Source organism: Anas acuta, chromosome 6, assembly GCF_963932015.1.
Source record: "Anas acuta chromosome 6, bAnaAcu1.1, whole genome shotgun sequence".
Lineage (NCBI taxonomy): Eukaryota > Metazoa > Chordata > Aves > Anseriformes > Anatidae > Anas > Anas acuta.
Window position 1 is genome coordinate 30,912,299 of NC_088984.1, and position 22,754 is coordinate 30,935,052.

The 22,754-nt window shown below is 43.6% G+C and overlaps 1 protein-coding gene across 6 annotated transcripts in view; it reads left to right on the forward strand.

Moving 5' to 3' along the window:
- The window catches only part of FN1 (fibronectin 1), a 52,443-nt gene that overhangs the window by 8,359 nt on the left and 21,330 nt on the right, over positions 1–22,754 (forward strand). For all 6 annotated transcript variants that reach the window (XM_068686318.1, XM_068686317.1, XM_068686319.1 and 3 more), the window contains exons 8-24: positions 251–430; positions 1,910–2,086; positions 2,912–3,064; positions 4,914–5,042; positions 6,429–6,572; positions 8,062–8,183; positions 9,536–9,713; positions 9,866–10,042; positions 10,967–11,095; positions 11,206–11,295; positions 11,866–12,060; positions 13,468–13,740; positions 16,915–17,181; positions 18,710–18,804; positions 19,276–19,444; positions 19,721–19,807; positions 20,528–20,719. In XM_068686318.1, the coding sequence (XP_068542419.1) occupies positions 251–430; positions 1,910–2,086; positions 2,912–3,064; positions 4,914–5,042; positions 6,429–6,572; positions 8,062–8,183; positions 9,536–9,713; positions 9,866–10,042; positions 10,967–11,095; positions 11,206–11,295; positions 11,866–12,060; positions 13,468–13,740; positions 16,915–17,181; positions 18,710–18,804; positions 19,276–19,444; positions 19,721–19,807; positions 20,528–20,719 (2,757 nt within the window). The remainder of the gene's footprint in view (positions 1–250; positions 431–1,909; positions 2,087–2,911; positions 3,065–4,913; positions 5,043–6,428; positions 6,573–8,061; positions 8,184–9,535; positions 9,714–9,865; positions 10,043–10,966; positions 11,096–11,205; positions 11,296–11,865; positions 12,061–13,467; positions 13,741–16,914; positions 17,182–18,709; positions 18,805–19,275; positions 19,445–19,720; positions 19,808–20,527; positions 20,720–22,754) is intronic.

The window sequence follows — 22,754 nt, forward strand, 5'->3', positions numbered from 1 at the left end:
GAGCCCCTTGGGAGCAGCATTAATAATTCTATTCAAACCAAGCTGCAATAATATATGTTTGGAAAAGAATGTAAGAGAATGACACAGCTGTGGGACTAAGTCTTTTCTTGGTGTGTATTGGCTCGGGTCCATGGCAGTCACCGTGGGTTCACAGCAGCCAGTGTCTTGGCCCAGAGGGGCTACTGCTGTTAGCTGTAAGATTTGAGGATTTAAGCCAGAGCCTAATGCTGTGATTTTGCTTGTTTTAAAGCCGTGACCCAAACATATGGTGGCAATTCTGATGGAGAAGCCTGTGTTCTGCCTTTCACCTACAATGGAAGGACTTTCTACTCCTGTACGACTGAAGGCCGCACGGATGGACACCTCTGGTGCAGCACCACTTCCAACTTCGAGCAGGACAGGAGATACTCCTTCTGTACTGAGCAGAATGGTGAGCTCTTAGAGGGTCTTCACATACACATGGCTTTCATCAAAAACTCTTAGCTGCCTGACCAGTCCCAGCAGTTTGGAGGGACTCCAGGCACACCTCAACAGCAAGACAGTTCTGTGAATGGAGGGAGGGCTGTCTGGAGTCAGGGCATTTTTATGCTCTTGGCATTTTTGGAGAGTGCTCAGGATGATACAGGTGTTGCCTCTGAGTCCTGCGCTCTCTCTTCCAAACTGACCTTGGAACATGAGTACTTAGTCAGGAAAGAGCTTTGGCCCAAAACGTACTTGGACTTTGCCTCTGCTTGGCTGAATTGCTAGAGCAATGCCCTTATTAGGTTGCAAAGAAGAGGATATCCATGGAGTACAGCTCGTGCAGTCTTCTCTTACTGCCTCACTCCTGACTATCTAGCCAGGTTGCCATATATAGCTGTAATCTTGATGTGATTTGTGATCACTGTGATCAAGAGCTGGTGTGTGACTAATGCAGCAGCATTCCCTCTTGTTAGTGGATGACCCGTGTTGCCTTCACAGCACAAAGTTACCTGGGTGGTTGTGCTTCTTGGAAAGCCCATCAGACATCCATGGAACGGTGTCCAGGCAGGCTTCTCTGCAGTCTGACCTCGGAGAGAATTTTTCATGTTCCCACATGAAAACACTGCTTCTTACACTACACAGGCTTTTTTTAACTACTCTTTCTAATTAATTTTTTATAAGTCAAGCCCTTCTCTGTAGCACATACAATACTTTTTTTTTTTTTTAAAGAAAAACCCCAACAAAAGCAAAACCAAAAAACCCACTCCCTTCTCCACATGCGTGTATGTACGTGTGTGTGTGTATATATGCACATGCACATTCTTGTTTGAGTGAGTTTTCTTGTGATATACTTTCAGGAATGAGAAATATCAATATAGAAAAAGCCTCAGCAAATAGCTGTTCTGCATTATTTGTAAACCAGAGTTGCTCAAGAGGTGAATAGTTCATGTAGATTAGAGCCCTCTTCCCACTACTGCTTGCAAAACATGAAGCTTTCAACCTGCAGAGAGTTTTTGACTTGTTGTACATAACTGAGTTGTAACCCTTTCCTGAGGTCTGAGCTTTTACTTCAAGCCAAAGGGCACAATTGGGTAATAACCTCAGTGAGATAATACAGATATGCTGAGAACTGAGGTTACTTGATTCTCTGGGCTTTGGTACAAAGGGTCTGCAAAGCCACTTCCCAAACACCCTGAGCTTTAGTTTTCCATATTCCCCAGGAATTCCCATGGTTGGGTCCATGGGACTCAAAGCAGCTCTTTCCAAAGCAATGTTTAAACGGAACTGACCTTGTGCAAGGCTTGTTTCCAGATCTGAATTAATTAAATATCATACAGGACACACATGGAAAAATAAATGCTGGGGGATTGTTTTTAAAGCTGTTCCCTGCATGCTAGGGGAGAGCACAGGCTTGATTTGCATTTGTTTCCTTTTCTCTCTTGCACAGTTTTGGTCCAGACTCGTGGTGGCAATTCCAATGGTGCTCTGTGCCACTTCCCCTTCCTGTACAACAACCGCAACTACACTGACTGTACTTCTGAGGGACGGAGAGACAACATGAAGTGGTGTGGAACCACTGAGAACTATGATGCTGACCAGAAATTTGGTTTCTGCCCAATGGCTGGTAAGACCGAGAACCATAAAGGGATTATGGAATACTTGTAAGTGGCTCTTTGAGCTGGAAAGTAAAGCCTGTCACTGGACAGTTATGGATGGCTTCCAGTGAGCTGCATCCCAGCCCAAAAAGCTTTAAGGAACTTCTGAAGCTTTTTGTCCTTTTTTCCCTATTTTTCCCTATTAATCACTTCTAGCAGAGACTCAGGCAATGCCAGGAGAACTCTATTTTTGTCACTCCTTTGTTACAAGCTAGTGGTAGGCAAGCTTCTCAGCTGCTGCAAACTGGTGTAGGCCCACTGGGGAGCAATGGACTACACTGCTTTAAAGCAAGGGAGGTTTTTATCTTGCATCTGCCAAAGCTTCTCCCTGATGGCTTATCACTTCCTCTTGCCTGATCTGTGGTTAGGAATATGTGTACGCTTATAAATAAGTGTTACCCTGGCAATGGCAATAGTGTCAAAATCAATATTGTGGTCATTGTGGTCCATTCCTGCAATCTATGCACTCTCTGATCTTTGACACATGGGAGGGAATGCGACTTCCAGTTTTTAAACAAAAGACCTTCCGTAATTAACAGCATCTGAGCCCTTAACCAGCTTGTTGAACACAGATCTTCAAGGGGCAGCGTTCATAAGGGCTGGGATGTAACAAGAACAGATTCTTTCCCACAGCACCCTTTGGACATTGTACAGAAACTAATTGTAGAAGCTTTTAAATTAAAACTAAAATGAACGAACCCCTACAAGTGATCTACACTTAAAATATCATCACCCTGCCTGAATCTCATTACCTCCAGCCACGTAAGGTATCCTCTTGCTTTATTCTCACCCAGCCCATGAAGAAATCTGCACGACCAACGATGGTGTCATGTACCGTGTTGGGGACCAGTGGGACAAACAGCACGATCTGGGCCACATGATGAGATGCACCTGTGTAGGCAATGGCCGCGGAGAGTGGACTTGCATCGCGTACTCCCAGCTCAGAGGTAATGATCTTCATGTCCATCTCACTGCGTCAGTGTAATCCTTGGGAGGGTGGGAGAAATTAGTTTTCTTTTTCATCACTGGCAATTCAAGCCTGGATTTCGTTACCAAGCTTTTCTTTGGAATAGAAAGGGAATGAGAGGAGCTATATGAAGTTCCTGTCTTGTTTCCATGCTGGAAAAGTACTACTTCAGCCTTTGTAGGCTAGCAAGCAGAGGCAAACCGTGATTAGCTTGATCAGTATGTATCCCTACCTCCTTTTGTCTGCATTTAGCAGTCAGCGCCACTGAGACTTTACAGAGAGCTCAGCAGAAGCCTCTCAAGAGCAGACAAAACCCCAGACTAGTCTGAAGTTTGAATGCAGAACCATCCTGTTTTATTGTTCTGCTGTGAAATTTTCAATTCCTCTGTGCAGGACAAATCCCTTTGCGAGCTAATCTATATGAGAAGTTGGCAGGACAGCACGGAGATTACTCTTATTTACTTATTTATATGAGTGGCCCAAGTGGAGAAGTGCTTAAGCAATACCAAAAAAAGAAGACTTAAAAGCACAGACATTTGATCATCCTGCAGTTAGCTCACAGCATTGGCTTCATGTCTGGAAAAGGCAGGGGGGTTGCTGTCAAGCAGCCAAGAAAGGACTCTAACACCACTGCTGAAATGGGATATAATTTATAGGGAAAGGCCCGCTCAAGGGCTTCGGGAGGGTTTTTTATGTGTTTCCTTTAGAACACTGAGCAATGCACTGCTAAAAGCCTTTCAGGTCTGTGAAACTCCTTTCTCCACAAACACAGCTCTCCGCTGCTTAGTTCTTGAGCGTAAGTGGTCTTTCTTGGTGATGGGGGCATGGATACATGCTTTGTTCAAAAGGCAAATGTTATCTAAGTGGAACTGTTAAAACATAGCAACTGGAGGAGGTCCTTAGCCCCCACAGGAGGATCTGACCACTGCTTGGTTTATCCTGATGCCATGCTTGTGGTGTGGGAAAATATGATGGGGAATGAAGGCCTGGGATTAACTGAGTCACTTCCCCAAGGACAGATGGTCTGTGACTGAGTCCAGAACTGAACTTGGGTCTCTTGGGTCCTGCTTAACAAAACAACATGCTTCTGGGGTGGTTTTATCGTTTGTTTTGTCTTTTTGCTCCTTGCTGTGATTAGTCTGGCTTTAGGAATTCTGGGCCAGATCACAGGTTGGCGTATGAGGTTCTCCACTGAACTTAATTAGTAACCAGACCCTGTGCTAAAGGGAATTCTGTGTTTTGGGGGAATGGCAGGTTAGTAGGCACCAGTAACATCCTGGATGTAGAATAGATCTGCTCCTACCTTCAAATTACTACAAAGAATAGAAGTGTTACCCAGCTGAATAACATCATAAGGATATCTGTACGTCACTGTGGTATCTTGTGAATTTGGAGTAGTGCAGTTCTAATGATTTCAGACAGGACTCACCGAGGCTTTACAGTCGAGACCTTTCTAAGAGGTAGAAGTGAAAAAAGTAGTGTGCTGGCTTAGATTCTTTCACATATGGAATCTGTCATAAGGAGCAACCAGGCAATCCTGGAGCTTGACTAATGCATACTACTTTGGACTGCATCCTACCGAGCGTTTTTCTGCAAGTGGTACTTATTTGCACACTGCTGATAAATGAACTCGGGAGCAGTGGTGTGTATGCAGCACTGATCTGCGATGATCTGAGATATCAGAGGGGTTCCATTTGGCATGAATGGAGCTTGTCAAGGTCAGTCTCTGTAAGCTGAACAAGGGGAGGGAAATATTTGCCAAGCAGAAGGATTTTGTCTTTATGCTTAGAGCTCTTGCTGACAAAGTATCTCTGCTCTTTCTCAAACAGACCAGTGCATTGTGGATGGTATCACCTATGATGTGAACCAGACATTCCATAAGCGTCACGATGAGGGGCACATGCTGAACTGCACGTGCTTTGGCCAGGGTCGGGGGAGATGGAAATGCGATCCTGTGGGTAAGTCACTGGCTGTTTCCTCTTGCCAAACTCAGACCATGGCTGCGGAAGAACTCATTATGGTGTGGTGAAACTGGTGCGTGAATTTGGGCTCACAGAACTCAAATTCAGGCACTTTCTGCCTTGAATTGCACAACTGTGCTGATAAATCAAGATGCGAATAGTTAGTGATGCTAGATGCAGTTCTTTCCTTTCTCTGTCCTAAAATCTTTAGGAGGTCTCTTCGTTGAACTGGGAGGAATGCCACCAGCATATATTAACATACCTTGGACTAAATTGATTTTTTGGATGCCCTTTATTCCAGCAAAAAAAGTTCAGAATGAGGAATAGGTGTTAATACCACTCTGGAGGCTAGCTAAAACCATCGTGGCTCTGTGCAGGAATTAAGAGACTTCATCTTTTCTGCTTCCCACTTTCCCTAGTGAACCTAGACTGGAAGATAAGACCTGTTTGATTTCCAGTTACTAAATCTAGAGAACTTTGAGCTATGGCCAAGAAAATCTATTAGAAAGCACTAGTGGTTAAGTTCTGCTTTATTTACAGTAATAACTGTACAGTTTTACTGGAGGAACTTGGATTGTAAAGCTCCTAAAAGTCATTACTTAAAAGCCATTAATTTGAAAAAAGAGGAGGTAAAATTTCCTTTATCTGTAGGGTGCAATTGGTTTAATTTTGTTGGCTCTCTCTAAACAAGGCTCATGTTTACCCAAGCAGCATAATGTTAGTTCTCACTGAAAACCTCCATTGAGCCAGAAATGACATAGGTCACGCTACAAAGTGTACTGAGGCATTGGTACTGTTGTATTTACACGAGCTTAAGCTGATTTCAGGATTTGTTCAGTCCTCCTTCGGTTTATACAATGGTAAAATCTAGAATGATTCTGATTAGTATTAATGGGTCACTTCAGACTTATGTATGACTAAATTCTGCTTAAGCCAGTGGGAGTTCTGCCACTGGTTTCCTTGAGAGCAGCATGGTTCATCTGTGGATGAGAGATGAGCTCAGTTGACAGGAGCAGAACTGGGCTCCAAAATAGCCGGTACAAAATTAATCCTTTCTTGAAGAAACACCCCACTGACTTCACAGGGACAGCCCGTGCGTACCAGTCTTTTATTTACCAGGTGGACAGCCTGTGCTTAACAGTGTTTTAAGCAATGTGTCACAGCTGAGTTAACCCCTTAACACCTGATTTAACACACACAGTGATATAGCAAGAACCTTGGTTCAAGGTTCAGTTTGTTGCCACTTGCTCTTTATGCAATATTTGTGAATATTTTTACATTTTCTGTGCAAAAGTCTCTTCTGACTTCCTCTTCTGTTTAGCCTAGATTTTTCACAGTAGTTTTGGTAACGTGGTAGTTAACTGTCTCTTTCTGTGCCTTTAGATCAGTGCCAGGATTCGGAAACCCGTACCTTTTACCAAATCGGAGATTCATGGGAGAAGTACGTCCATGGCATCAGATACCAGTGCTATTGTTATGGCCGTGGTATTGGAGAGTGGCATTGCCAGCCCCTGCAGGCCTATGCTGGTAAGAAACTTGTCTGCTGAGTAAGATATGAAGAAAGCAATCTTCCTTTTCCTCACCTGTTCTTGACAGACACAAGCGGGTGTCATGATTACAGTAGAAGGGGTTCCCTGTAAGATTAGAAAGGGAATTTGAACCTGATCAACTCAATCAGAGGAAGGATTTCAATAGTTAACCCTGTTCCTGTTGCCTTGTCTCTGTCTTACTAGCTGTATGGCAGTAGGGCACCTGGCAGGCAGAACTAGGGACTGCCTTTCTTTTTGGGGCAGTGAGCTAAGGATGGCAAGAATAGGAAGCAGACCTTCTCTGAACCCCACTGTGAGTTTTACAGGGGATTGCTGAGCTTCATTGACTCCTGTCAGACTGCTTAAACAAACATCTCCCTGAGCTATGTGAAATATGTGTGTCTCCAGAGTGGAGACCAGGGATTTAGGCTTTCTATAGACACAAGAGTGGCTGAAAATGTGTAAATAAACCCAAACCTACATTCAGAAACATTAGATTTGGGTTAGGTAAGCTTGGAAACTTTGTGTGTGGGCACAGCTTTGTTTGCCTAGAAAAGTCCTGTTAAATATGTAGCAGGTATATACGTTACACAGTTGTCCAAATAAATTATATATAGAAATGTTGGGAGGGTGTACATGTTGAATGGCTAAAGCAGCACTTTCCTGCAGATTCCAGGTGGCTCTTTGCTGGGATTTTCTGAGAATTAACACGAGTACAATGTTGCTGAGTGTTCAGTGAAACCTCCCCAGCAGGGCAGGAAGGTCTGGAAGAACCAGTGGATCATAAAACTTTTCCTTCTCTGTTAGAGAGCTTTGTGAAGAAAACGTACCTGAGCATGATCTAGCTACCAGTTTCTTGTGTTTACATATTTAGTCTTAAGTGTTAGAGCAGTGCTGAACTTGTGTTTTCATGGGTTTATGGACCTGATGTGTCTCAAGCCTTTCACCAACCCTTCTGGTTTGGTTTGTGTGCGGATGTGCCTCACTACCTGTGGAGTGTTCCACAAAGACATGACAATTCAGTTTCAAATAAACCAATCAAGAATTCTATCAAAGCAGTAAAAGGCTAGCATCTATTAGCAGGCTGAAGCTGATCTCAGACCAGGAATTTCCCCTCAACATACCATAGGATCAGATCATTTCTCATGTTTCTGTGCCCCTTGCTGCCATCACAGAAGATAACTTATGAAAGCAGGTAGTGGCTGAGAAGCTCTCTTTGAACAATGACTTTGCTTTACACTTTTTCTAAACCAGGCAGTTCCAATTTTCTCTTTCATAACAGAGGAAATTAACCTAAACAACACATGCTAACTCCCTGATAGAATATAGAATATATTCTAATTCATCAGTTTTCTATTGAGACTGAAGCATTAAGGATAGTACAATCTGACTTGTTTCCCATGTATGTAAGTAGTGGATGAGCCATGCAGAAGAAAAGCATCCCCAATATGCTAAGAACGGGATTTTTCTTATTTTTTTCCCCCCAGGGCCATCTGGTCCTGTTCAGGTGATTATTACAGAGAGTACCAATCAGCCAAACTCCCATCCTATCCAGTGGAATGCTCCCAAAACATCTCACATCAGCAAGTACATCCTGCGCTGGAGACCGGTGAGTGCCACATTAGCCACTTATCCTGTAGATGCATTCAGAGTTCCAGAAATGCACGGCTCTTTAAAGCTCCAGGCTTTCACCTGCAGAGTCCTCACTGTTAGTTTCTCTTTTCAGTGAGACCCCATATTTGCCTCACAAAAACTGCTATTTCATTCAAAAACTCGTTATTTTGTGTGTGTGTGTGTGTTTTTTGGATGTCTGGAAGTGCTGACATGATTTCAGCAACCTTCAGTTGCTAATTCACTGTCATTGTGCTGACAAGGTTAACTGTTACCCTGAGGATCAAAAACAACCTGTGCTGTACAAGCACTTGTTGTTTTCATGTGCAAACATTACTGGTCATTGTGTTCATGAATTTCCCCATGTACAAAAGCACTACTACAGTAAGCAGACAACTTTATCCTTCCTCACTTTAAGCAGTGTAAACAATTGTGAAAGCTTCCCTACCTTCAGAAATATTGTTTTAGTACCGTGTGTGTATCCAGAGACAACTGTGATAGTTTGTATGCTATTAATGAGGAGGTAAAAACTAGTAGGACAGGAAGACAAAAACAGCTAGGAAAGGATAAAATAAGCAGTCTGTCTCCCATCTTCGGTAAAGTCTGAGCCAAAGCTGTTTAACCACTGCTTGTTGGCTCATTCACGTCTGAGGAGTGATTGTTCTAACCAATGCAGATAGTTGTGTTACAATTCCCCAGAGCACAGCTTCACAAAAGACCACTTAATCGTTAAGAACACTAGTACTTCAATGCTGCCTGTGATTAAGAGAACAATAAAGGCCCTGATCCAAAGCCATTAAAGGTACTTAAGTCTTTTTACTGACTTCAGTGTATCTTGGATCAAGGCCTGAATGAAATGGACTTTAAAGAAATGGACTTTAAAGCACTGGAGCACAAACCTCAGAGGATGGAGCATTATTTTAAAGCTTCCCATAGAGTTCAAACACAGGGTAGAGGGACAAACCTTTTCTGTATATTGTCTTCAGATGATGGCTTGGAGTGCTGTTGTGGACTGTTTTCAAATGTGCATTTTCCAGCTATTCCTTCATGCCTTACTGCATTTTTGATAAGGAATGACTTTAGTGTATATGTTACAGACCTTCTTGGTAAAGGAGCAAGTTCAAGCTAGTTTGTTTTTTCAATTTACCCCAATAAAACTTAATCACCCAAGAAGTTATTAGCCCTGCTTCCTGGCATACTTTCACTTGACTTTGTTCATTAGCCATTCGAGTCATACTTAGGTTTGAATATCACAGTGCTTGCTAACGATGCAGCAGGTTAGCTCACTGGATCAGCCTGCTTGTGCAGACCATGGAGTTTCTTGCTATATGGGTGTCCTTGTTCCTGCAGAAAAACTCTGGAAAGCACTGGAAGGAAGCCACCATCCCTGGCCACCTGAACTCCTACACCATCTCAGGCCTGAAGCCTGGTGTGATTTATGAAGGACAGCTCATCAGTGTTCAGCAGCATGGCCCCAAGGAAGTCACGCGCTTTGATTTTACCACAACTAGTACCACAGCGGTGACGAGTAAGTTGAGCAGTGGGGCAGGAGTGGCATCCACAGAAACCTACTCTCCCTCTGTGCTAGTTTGCCCAAAGGCTTTTCCCAAAGATGTTTCCTGCATTCTGGTCAACACCTAAGTAACAATGGTTAATTAAACCTCTTTCTTTTCTTTTTAGGCAACACTGTTTCTGGAGAGACAACTCTTCTTCCTCCAATGGTTGCTACTTCTGAGTCAGTCACTGAAATCACAGCCAGCAGCTTTGTTGTCTCCTGGGTTTCCGCATCTGACACAGTTTCTGGATTCCGTGTTGAATATGAGCTGAGCGAGGAGGGAGATGAGCCGCAGTATCTTGGTGAGACAGTATTTGAGTCTACTAGACCCAAGCATCATTAACTATATCACTGTTTTCTGTGACAGTCAGTATAGCTGGTGTAAATAGTGAGGATCTTGCTGTTTCAGTATGATTTGGTTAAGATCAGACAGTGGAGGACTAGCTGAGATCACAATTTCACCTAGTTCTCCTCTGAGCTAATAATTCTCCCTCGGCTGTTGCCCCCTGAACTCACAGGCTTGGACTCGTGAGCAGAAGTAGCTTACACTAAAGGTGGTGAAAGTGCTGGCAGCCTTCTTGTCTGCGCACTCCAGACAGCTGAGTTGTGTTTTGAAGCAGTTTCTGAGCTTGTCTGTCTACAGGCAGAGGTTTTTGAGGCAAAGTTTAGGCAATTCCCAATTTCCCCAAGAAGCAGCTCCTTACTGGCCAGACTAAAGCCAAGCATCTTAAGGGAATTTCCTACATCTGGCATGTAGGTGGACATCTGGGGGAAGGGGTGGTGGGAGAAGTTTATCGGCTCATAATGTCATTCATCTCCTCATGAGTCAGTCTTTCCACATAGTCTCTTCATGTGAAAATTCTTCCATATATTTCCGTATTGAAAACGCAGCAGTTAGCATGTGAAATGAGTTCACAGTTGGCTGAGATGACTAAAGGCCAGCAGCGTGCAGGGGGATACTGCTTGAGTTGCCCTGCCTCATTGCACATCCAGCCTTGCAGTCCTAGGTGTTGCCTGATTGCTGAGCATAGAGACCTGTCCCAACTCCTCTTCGGGTTGTGGACTAACTCTTCGGGTGTAGACTAAGGCCACAGTGCAGATCAAGTGTTTTATTGCAGGAGGACTGATTCAGCCCAAATTAGAGCAGAGGTCTCGATTCTTTCATTTGGTGAGAAGGTGACAAGGTAGAACTGCTAAGACAATCTTTCATTTCTTGCCTCCCATAGATCTTCCAAGTACAGCCACTTCTGTCAACATCCCTGACTTGCTTCCTGGTCGCAAGTATATTGTTAACGTCTATCAGATCTCTGAAGAAGGGGAACAGAATCTGATCCTGTCTACTTCACAGACTACAGGTATGTGTGGCTGGGTGTTACTGCACTCTTAATGCCATTATTATTTGCCCAGAAAATTGTTACCTCTCATCCTCACATTTGCTGTCCTCCTCTGTTATTCTCTTAAACAGCTCCTGATGCACCTCCTGATCACACCGTGGAAAGCGTGGATGACACATCAATTGTCATTAGCTGGAGTAGACCACAGGCTCCGATCACAGGTTTGCCTAATTGGAACACATCTATTTCTCACTACTGATAGAATCTAACATCTAAGTAGAAAGGAAAATGAAGTATAACTCTGGGACAGTGGGTGGGTGCAGAATGCTGCTCAGTCTCGGAGACCAGCTGGAAAGTCTATGGGCAGTTCAACTTTGTTGCTGCATGTACAGCTGAAGGGATCTCACTGTTTGAACCGGGCAATCCAGGAGGCTGAGTGCAACATAATTCCTTCTGGATTTGTGTTAAATCAAGCCTTATGACCTTTTCCTGGTACCTGTCATGCAGACCTTGCCATAACAAACATGAGAACAGTGTAGGTCTTAAATCAACACAGCAAAGCTCAGAAATATTCTGATGCGGATCAGATTATGCAGTGTAAGTCATTATGAACGTGTGACCTGCAGGTGGGACCTCAGCAAAAGCAAGCCACGGCTGCTGCTGGAGTTTGGGACTGTCTTTATGAAACCTCAATGGGAAAACTTATTTAGCTCTCATTTCTAGCATTCCTTGTGTTGGCTTACTCATTGAAACTGAGGACTGTATATACAGATATACTTCTCTTGCTTTAGGCTACAGAATTATCTACACACCCTCTGTGGAAGGCAGCAGCACGGAACTTAACCTGCCTGATACTGCTACCTCTGTAACACTCAGTGACTTGATGCCGGGTGTTCAGTACAACATCAGCATCTACGCAGTGGAAGAAAATCAGGAGAGTACTCCTGTCTTCATCCAACAGGAAACCACAGGCGTCCCACGCACAGGTAATGGCCAGCATGTGCTGTAGATCAGGCACTGAATTCTCTTTCAGTACCTAGACCCAAGTGACAGTGCGAATTCCCATTGCTCCAACTAGATGAGCAGTGCTGCTGAATCCTTAAATGGACTTTTAATTCCATCTTTTCATTGTTTTGTGTTTTTTTAATTGTGTCACGGATACTGAAGTTCTGTGGTAAAGTCATACTTATGAGTTGGCACAGTCAAACCACTACTCTGCGTTAATAGGGTTATAATTCCAGGGGATCAGACTGCAGGCAGGCCAAAAGGTTAGGCTTGCATTGTGTCTATGGAAAAGAGAGATCAGAGTTTCTTAAGCTGTCTTAAGGGGATTCTGCTAAGAGATCTTAAGAGTCTGGTAAATTATTTTGCCTCAGTGCTTGGCCTGCAGATGTTTAAGGTTATGTACTCAGATACCACAACACAAATCTAAATAGCTCACCTGACTTCTCCATCTCCCTTCCAGTCCTAAGCTATTTTCCATTGCAGTCAGCAGAGATGTGGCACTGCTCACATTGATTGTGCCGAAATAACGCCATATGATGTAAACTGAGGCACCCATGCTTAAAACAAAAAAAACTGGTGTCAGGGTTCTTTAAGTAGACAATTGGGCTGGATAGCCAAACCAAAAGAAAGGACAGTGGAGAAAAAATGGGATCTGATGTGGCGGCAGTGGAATTTGATGGTCCTGCAAGTTGCAAGCACATGTGCTTGTAAATGGGAATTTACCAGGAATGAACCCAGCTCAATGATTTTATGGTTTGGCATGTATATCTTCTAAAAATGTGTGTTGGTTAACCTTAGGGCAGTATCACTCCTAATCTGAACATAGGAATTCACGGGTGCAGTACTTTGGGCCAACACAAAGGGAAGTGGATTTTGTGTTTGACTTCTTTAAGGCAAGATCAGCCCCTGTATTTGTTTAATTATAAAAGATGGATTTTAAGTTAATTATAGATGTTCAGAACATCCCATGGATTTTTCAAAACCCTTCCTTCTAATTTTAAAAGGAGGTTCTTCAACCCCAGCTCTTGGGTTTGAATTTCTTGTCATTGAACTCTCGTTCTTCAAGTTTTTGATTCTGCATATATTTGATATTCTGTAGCACATTACATTTGTTTTTTTGTTCTTGTTTGGTGACGGCAAGATATTTTGACAGAAATCATAAAATAGTTGAAGCTATGTAGTTATACTTTGAATTGTAGTCTGCTTGAATATTGTCCTGGAATTTGTGGATACATGCTTAAGGTAAGGTTACCATTATATTTATTTGGTAAATATTCTTGGGCTATCCATTGTTGAATCAAAATTTGTTTTTTTCTTCCATGTAAACCTATAGCTTTTACCAGTTACTAAGGATTCCCTCCAATGCTGTTTTGTCTCCCTTCTTTCAGATGAAGTTCCTTCACCCCGAGATCTGCAGTTTGTGGAGGTTTCTGATGTCAAGGTCACCATCATGTGGACGCCACCACAGAGCCAAGTGTCTGGCTATCGGGTGGAAGCAATCCCTGTCAATCGCCCTGGCCAGCATGGCCAGAGGCTGCCCATTACCAGAAGCTCTTTTGCTGAAGTTGTTGACCTGATCCCAGGAACAACCTATCTCTTTAAGATCTTTGCCGTGAGCCAGGGCAGGGAGAGCAAACCTTTGACTGGAGAGCAAACCACCAGTAAGTGTCTTCCCTTCGTGCTTTTTTCAACCTTTTGAAGTTCTTATGCCTCTGTCGCTTAGAGAAATATATAAACAGAGCACTTAAAGTGCACCAGTTATAGCCCGGGAGATATCCCATAACTGGGATGACAGTGCTGGGAATTCATTCAGTCAAACAATGATCTCTTCAGCAGATTTATCCTCCTCCAGGGCTTTCCAATGGGAGTTTAACTCTCATGGCACTTTAAAACAATTTCATATGGCTGGAATTCAACTTTTTTATTACTGGCTGAGAATTGATGGGCCCTGCAGTTCTTTTACTGTGCAGATCACAGCCTGTGATTTTTTTGAGGATACCTTAGGGCAGATTTCAGCATGACTTAAGAGCCTTGCTGGGACTGTTTTGAAAATCCCTATCTCCTTTCTGACAGCCACATACCTATTTGGCTCCTGCCTTTGGTAGGAGTTCTGCACGCGCATGTAGGGACAGGCTTTGTCATTTAAAAGGACTGCATTTTAGCTTCGCCAGGTTAGGCCTGGCTTTCTGCAGCCTGTCTCACCCCAGAAATTTCACTGTTGCCCCAGTAAAACCCAGGAAACTGCTTTGCAGGGATCTCAACAGACTGACAGTGTCACAGGGAGCATGTATTGTTTGGGAAGGGGTGTGCAGGTTCTCTCAGAAGCTTGTTGCCAGCGATCTAGTGGCAGTGCAATGTGCTACCAGTGTGAGGCAAGGTGAGAAGCAAAGCACAATCTGTCAAGCATTGCTCTCTGCTTTGCAGAAGCACATAGAAGAGAAGAGCAGTGGGTGGGCAAGATGCAGGTTTTCAAAGGGAAGAGGAGGAGCTGAGCATGGTTTTGGTTGGTAATCTCTGTTCTTGATCCAAGAGAAGCGGATCAGGCAGAACCTGGGGCCTGGTTTATTTGGACAGATCCTGTTTATCAGGCAGTAGGAGGGTGTCTAGGTGTTGTGGTGTTCTTCAGCTGGGTTACATTATCCAAAGGACCACGTTGTGGTTTAACCCTGCAGGTAGGTAAGCACCATGCAGCCACTTGCTCATTCTCCTCAGGTGGGATGGGGGAGACAATTTAAATCTACATTCAGCTATACACATCTGCTCTTCTGACACTCTTCAGTAAATAAAAGCTTTTGAGAATCCTGCCCAACTCCTATAAAGATGAGGAGGAAGGAAAGGAAACGGGGTTATCTGAATGTAGTCCTGCTGTTTGAGAAATGGTTACTTACAGCCATAAAGTTAGGAACCATGCAGCTTAGGGATCTGAGCTTTTTCAGAAGTGTGTAGGAAAAAGAGCTCAAATCTCAGATCTGTGAGTGTTTTGTGGTTGTTTTCAGGAGCCTTGGGTAGGTGTAGGGCCCATCTCGAAATCCCCACGCAGCAGTGTGCATCAGAGCACAGACACTTGATTCAGAGAGCGCAGGGCTAGTAACAAATGTCTAGAATTGTCTTCCATAGGCTGTGATCATCTGCTTAACTGCTCTGCCTAAACCACACTTCAGAAAGTAGTCACATAAATTGCATCCTGTAATCGAAAGTCCTGGGAAAGAGAAATCATTCACAGTTCCCAAGGAAAACCCCACAGCAGAAGTCTCTTCCCACGGTGTAAATGTGATTCTCTTCTTGGCCTTCCGTTAAAGAGCAGTCTACAAACAAACTCCAAATGTGTGTGTGGCTTTGTATCATCCCCTTTTTTCTTCAGTATGGGGAGAGGAAGTGATAAAAGCCTAATAGAGCTGTCAAATTAAGTTGTGCAGAAAGGAACCGACTGTAGACTACGTATAGATAAAGATGCAGTCCTTGTCAGATGGGACTCAACACAGACCTAAGTACCAAGAAAAGAGAAAGCTGACTCTCAGCCTGTTTGTTGGAGAGGGGCCTAGGGAGAGTCACACTCATCCTTTGTCTCTTTGAAATATTTTCCTCATCTTCGGAAGGGATGGAAGAAGGAAGGCCTTGCTTCCTTTTCCTTCCCCCTTCAAAAAAGGAGAAAACAAGCACGTAGAGGGGGAAAAGAGCAACAACTGCTGCTCTGAATCACTGGGAGGGTGACAAAAACATTAATTTTAGCACAAAAAATGTTGCTTGCTGGGCTGGGAAAGGTATTTGCCATCAAAAAAAGAGCATTGATGGAACCTCTCCTCACTGGTCTTAATTTCAACATGCGACTGGGGACTGGAAAAGGTGGGGAAGCTTGCCATGTAGACATGCCACTCCTTGCTGCAGCCGGTGCCACACTGCCTGCTGTGGGATGGAATTGCTCAAGTGTTGTTCCCTGTCTGAGTCTCATCCTGTCCCAAGAGCTCCTTAGCTGAAGGCAGTGACATCTCTGCTGCTCGCTGGGGACTCGAGTGCAGCACTTCAGAAGCTGTGCCACTTCAGGCCCTTGTTTGTGTAGTTTTCTGGGTGAACGGTTTCAGCAGCTTCCCAGAGGTAGCGATAAAATGCGGAGGAAGCCTGATAAGAGCTGTTGCATGACTCCCGTGGGAGAGATGAGCATGCTTAGGATTGTTGTATGGTCAGTTCCACAGCGTGGTTATTTTTAAGTAACTCTAGGCTGGTTTTCTCCAGAAAGCTGCTGACTGTTCGTTATTTTGTCATGAAAAGGACAAGGCAGGGGGGTGTTTTGTTTTGGGAAGGGATTTTGAGGAGGGGCAGGGAGGAGGACTGGGCAAAGGTTCAAAAACATTTATTCTTCCAGATGAAAAGGGTCTAAAGTTAGGTTTCCAGTCTTGCTAATACTGGCAAGTCTAAACTGAGATGATTTAAGAAAAATGTTCAGCATTCATGAGAAACTATGGCAATTCCTCAGAGCTGTTGTGTTCATCTGTCTTGCCTCTGCTGTGAGCCTGGCTGCCCTGTGGGATGGCATGTATGGCAGATCTGTGTGGCACGGAGTCTTTTATTTTCTTTGGCTGGAGCCCAAAACCAGGATCAGTGCATATTAGTGGGTGGCACTGAGACATGGATATGGCTATTTCATTTCTATTTCCAGCTCCCTACTGGCCCTCACCTTCACTCTTCCTTGCTGTTATGCTAATGCCTTAAAATACAGGCACAACCACCTCACTTTACACCCATGCTTTTATGCGAGGTAGTGGAAGCCCTTTTGAAGTAGGGATGAGATGGGATTGAACCAAAAAACTGATGCATGTTCTACTTTTTATTTATTCCAGAACTCGATGCCCCGACCAACCTGAGATTCCTCAATACCACGGAGCACTCAGTGCTCGTGTTGTGGACGCGGCCCCGTGCTGTGATCACAGGATACCGGCTGACTGCAGGTCCCACGAGAGGAGGCCAGCCACGGACCTACAACGTGGGACCTGCTGCCACTAAGTACCTTCTCAGGAACCTGCAGCCTGGCACTGAGTACACAGTGTACCTCGTGGCAGTTAAAGAAGACTTGCAAAGCGCAAGAGAGACTGGAGTCTTCACAACTTGTAAGTATAACAGGCACACACTCCTCTTCCCTAGTACCCTGGCCCTTCCTCAAAACTGTAGGCTTGTGCTGAAAGTGGCTATTGTGAACTGGTTTACAGAAGATCCCTTTTGAAGTGGTGTTCCAGCAGAACTGCTTGGGAAATATTCCTTGTTCTTCTTTCTGAACTTTTTGGCAGTAAAAGAGTTATTTGCATCAAAAAGCTCTCAGTAAAATATATTTCAGCTTTTTGATGATTAAAAACAAAAGTAGAAACATTGCTGGTACCTCAGTTTTTGGTTAACTGAGCGACAAAGACATTTAGTTTTACGTGGTCTTGCCAGTTGTTTGGTTTTGGCATGGCAAATCAAGGAAAGCAAACAGCGCCCTTAAAAAGGGTAAGGAATAATTAATCTGTTATTTGTCTAAAGCTGAAGGCAGTCATTTCTCAAGCCCAATCATGCTGTCTAAGGCAACGCAACAGCAGTTATAGAAATTAACACAAAAATTACATTCTACGCACTTTTTTTTTTTAAGATCTCAGTCACTTACAGTTGTGCAGCTTCCATGGAAGAAATACTAAGCAGATCTTGAGAGTAAAAGCAGTTCTGTAGAAAAAACCACGTGTGCGTCTAGAAAGAGCAAGTAGACTTCCTTTTTAAATAATGATGCAGTCATATAAACTGACAAAACTCAAAGCCCTCCAAGCCCAGAACCACATCCTCTTTTCAAAAGGGAATGTGGTTTATTTTATAACAATGAAGTTAAAATAAGGGTTTAAATTCACCACCACAGTAACACTGTTGACCTTGGCAAAGTGCTTTTTGCTGACAGAGACAGTCTTATCTATAAATATTTCTCAATTAGGATATGATTAGATATCTTCAGATGAATATTGTCTTCAAATTCTGGCTGATCTGAATGAAACCACTCCAGTTTGAGACTATAAATGAATAAACAATCTCTTCAGTATTAATGAGGTCGATTCAGATTAAGTGCAGTGGAGTTATTTAGACTGATTCTGGGATACACAAAAGCCTTGGCTTCTGTGTGGGACTCCTCACGGATATCAATGAGACCACAAATTCCTTGGATTGACTTTGAGCACTCTTTCGCTCTGACTTCAAAAGAGCTGAAGATGTGTGTGAGGGATGAGCTGGTCCTAGCTGGGACAGCTGGATGACAAACAAGGATGTAGTGTTCTGCTGTTTGAATGGCATATGGTGGGTGAAGGAAAAACCTGCTTTCAGAGGAACACTTTAGATATCAAGCCAAAATCAGTATTTGCCAAATTCTTGGGGTTGGATGGAGAGAGGAGTTAGGAGGCCTGGCTCAATATTTTGGTTTTCCTCAGGAACAACAAAAGCACTGACCATGACTAGACCACTTGCATACTGCAGCAGACAGAGGTCATCTGTCTTTTTGCTTTTCAAAACTAATACAGTTTAGCATCTTACTACATAGCTTTGGCTATTTGGACTGCCCTAGGTTGTGTTTTCCAACTGTTCATCACCAGCACAGCAGCTAATCTCTGTTAATTCACTTCACAGATCAGCCTGTTGGCTCTGTTCCTCCTTTCAACACAGAAGTGACTGAGACTTCTATTGTCATCACCTGGACACCTGCCCCAAGGATTGGTTTCAAGGTAGGAGAAAACAAAATCCAGTGATTTTCTTTTTTCTTTGCAACTTGGTGGACTGATTACAGCTGATAAATATGGACTACAGTGAATGCTGCACAAATGAAAGAGGTGCAAAAAATATTCTACATACAGGGGGCAGGTGCAGATCGGAGAGATTGATGCAAGTATGTCCTCTTTACATCATGTTCCTCAGAGGGACACGTTATTTACAGGCCTCGTGGTCCCTTGTGGCTGTATTTCTGCAGTCAGTTTGCTGATAGGACCGTGAAGGCCTAGACAGATCAGGTTTCCAACCAGAGGGTATGGAACAGCTCAGCTTGAGCTCAGGCTGCCTAAAACAAGCTACAGGTTTAATGGTTGGTGTGGAGCATACAGTCCCATGATCCTTGCATTGGATGACAAGTCAGGATGCTGATAATTACCTGGGACAGGAGTATTTGAGACTGAAAAGCAAACTTTGCTGTTTCTCTGCAGCTGGGTGTGCGCCCAAGCCAAGGTGGAGAGGCTCCCCGGGAGGTCATCTCTGATTCTGGCAGCATTGTGATCTCTGGCCTGACCCCAGGAGTGGAGTACACCTACAGCCTCACCGTGCTGATGGACGGCCAGGAGAGAGAGACTCCCATCATCAGGAGAGTGATTACACGTATGACACTTCTGCTTTTCCATAATTATTCCTTCCCCTTGCTTCCTCTGTGCTCCTGTCTTCTGGGAGTCCTAGTTTCTTCTTCCAGCTGTGGTCTGGAAGGTGTCTCTGCATAGGTGACAGTAGCACTAGCTCATGCAACGTAGGGTCACAGCTTCAGAATAACATTTTTAGCTGATTCTGAAGGGTGAGGGCAGAATGTGGGGAGAAGGGATGCTGAGGGAGCTAGTGTGGTTCTCAGTGCCATAAATGATTAATTTCTCTGAACACTTGCAGCCCTGTCTCCACCAACCAACCTGCGCCTGGAGCCTAATCCTGATACTGGAATCCTGATAGTCTCCTGGGACAGAAGCACAACTCCAGGTAACGATATGAATTCACACTGTGCTTGAACCCTCTGTTGTACCAGAATGGTAATGCTTACTCTACAGTGCCTGAGATCTTGATGGGAAGCTTGCTATTGAACCATTTAAGGAAAAAAATATGTTTTTGGATATGTCCAAAGATATAATTCACTGTTAAGTATAGGTTGCCATAGAACTTCTCATGGCTTGCATTCCATGTAAAATGGTATCTAAAATGTTTTTAATCATTTCAGCTGGTTTAGGGATTTGAAGGATTTCTTCAAATATTCCAACTGGTGTTTAAACAGGAAAGCAAAATAGACCCAAAAAAGACTTTTGGCAGTGAAGAGTGAGTTCATGCCATTGAGAGTAAGCATGGAATTTCTGAAAGCGTTCAAGATCTTTCCCTGTAGAATCTGTTGGGAGCTGTACAATTGGCTCCCATAAAACAAGGATTGAAAGGCTTTTGAAAACTCTACTCTCACCAGATGTATCTCTCCTTCCTGATATGTCATGAGATTTTGGAGCTTGGGAAGGTCTCACAGGGAACTGAAATAATGCTGTGAGGGTGGTGTGCCCCCAGAACTCATTTCAGAGTGCTTGGCAAGGGAACCTCTTGCCTGCTGGGCTCAGGGTGGCAAAATCATTTGTGAAATGTAATTTTTGCCTCAGATGTTTATACTGATGCCTGATACCAATAGAGCATGAGTTCACTGCATACTGGATATCTGTATTTCAGGAATTAGTGGCTACCGAGTGACCACTGCTCCTACCGATGGGCAGCAGGGCTCCACCTTGGAGGAAGTGGTAGGTGCAGATCAGACTACCTGCACCTTCGAAAACCTTAACCCTGGTGTGGAGTACAACGTCAGTGTTTACTCAGTCAAGGACGAGCAGGAGAGCGTCCCCATCTCCAAAACCATCACACAAGGTAACAAAAGGATGAGCAGCAGTTTTAGCTACACAAAACTCAAATCGTTGAGCCAGAGGGCTCTACATTGCAGAACTCCAGGTAGTCTGATGGCAGAGGGCTTGGAGTTCAGTCTCAAACAGAATAGCTGTGGGCCAGGGTATGACAGGAGCTTTTATACCCACTTTGGTGTAGGCAGCCTACATTCTGTCCATAGACAGCATGGTGTTAAGGAGATACGGGGCTGGTGCAGCAGTACACTGAGCTGGAGAGCAGCAGAGATTTGACTTGACCCTGCAGTGCCCCAGCATCTGGAGCACAGCCAGTGGGGGTAGGAAGTAGGTGAGGAGAGGTATGAATAGGATGCAAGCAAAGGAAGCTTTGGCAGCAATAGTGGCAGAAGATCAGCCCAACAGAGAAAAGGGCAGACACTGAAATATCCATCTCCTGTAGCACTTCTGGGACACAAGTGGTCTGTGCCATCTCATTACATGCTGAGATGACTGCAGAAACTACCGTTATTGCCACAGTAGCAAAATTAATGTCCATCTCCCCAGATGGTTTCATTTCATTTTCCTTTGTGAGGGCCTTGTTTGTTTGTTTTTGTTTCTGCTCAGCCCTGAAGTGATGCCAGCTACTGTTTGCTTGCTCGTATAACACTGCTTTAAATTTCCATGCTTCACTGAAGTGCTGTATGCTCCCTGGGAGTCAACTAATACTGTGATACTGCATAATTAAGGCAGTAATAGCTTTAGCCCTTTTTCCATCTTCTGGTGTGAGAAAGAGCTAAGAATGTATGTCTCTGGCTTTTAGCACTCTTTAAAGGTGATATGATACATGCATTCCATGTGGATTAACAACGATTTTACAGAAAAATGATATTTTTGGCATCTATTCTGTAAAATAAGTTATTTTTTTCTCTTGTCCTGACAGGACAGTAAAATAGAACATAACCACTATTATTAAAGCCAGTCTCTTGCGATATTACTCTCCCATAATTCCTTTTCAAGCTAAGACGTAACAGTCCAACAGAACTGATACTGAGCCTTGAATCTTTCACTCACCTACCAGTATCTGATCCTGAATAAGGAAAGGCAGATATTAACTCCCACTGATTTCAGGATCACCTGGCTAAAGTTCTACAGCCAAATCTTGTGGCTCAAGTCAATACCAGTTTATTGACTTCAGCAGCTGAAGGTTTGGCCGTTGTAGGTTAAAGATGCATCTAACACTGACACACACAAGCACCCTTGTTCTGTTGGTCTTAACGTACAGGAAAAGAACAGCTTTGCTCTAGGAATAATATCTATAGGAAAAATTATAGGAAGAGCTGTGCTCATTGGCCATACAGAAATGTAGGCAATATCTAGGAGGTCATTACAGAGGATCAGTTCTGAGACTTTGAAAAACTTAGCCAAAGAATCAAGTCAGCCTCTCGGCCACATCATGTGCCAGGCATACCCGCTGACTATGGGGACATTCTCACTCTTACAGAATACTTACCATCTAAAGCTCATTTTTAACCATTTGTCATCTTTCCAAAATGTATTTTTATTATTCACTGTTCTGGATCATCTTTTTTAGCACATATATTGGCAGCAGTTAGTGGTAAGTAGAACTTGAGGAATTCTGGGCCAGACCCTCAAGCCATTACAGGTATCTGAGACTTTTTTTTCCAAGTCCAGTGTAAGTAGCTTGGATACTGGGTGATCCTCACTGAAACTTTATGAGGGTTCTCACTGGCTGGTGGTGTAGGCCAGTTCATCCCCTTTAAAGGGGTTGATATTTTTTATGATCCCAATGATAAAAGTTAAACTTAACATTTGAACAAGACAACACAATCTCTAGGTCAATCACTAATATTGGTTTTCATATACATGAATAAACCTTGTTCTTTTGTTTTTAACTCTGAAAAAATAATTGGGGTGTGCTTTTTTCCTCTGTCAGAAAATGATGGTTCTTTGTCTCATAAATGCCTGGCCTGTTGCAGGCCTTTTTGAAAATTGTATGTCTGAATTGAAAGAACATTGTCTTGGGGGAAATCCGGGTTTCAGCT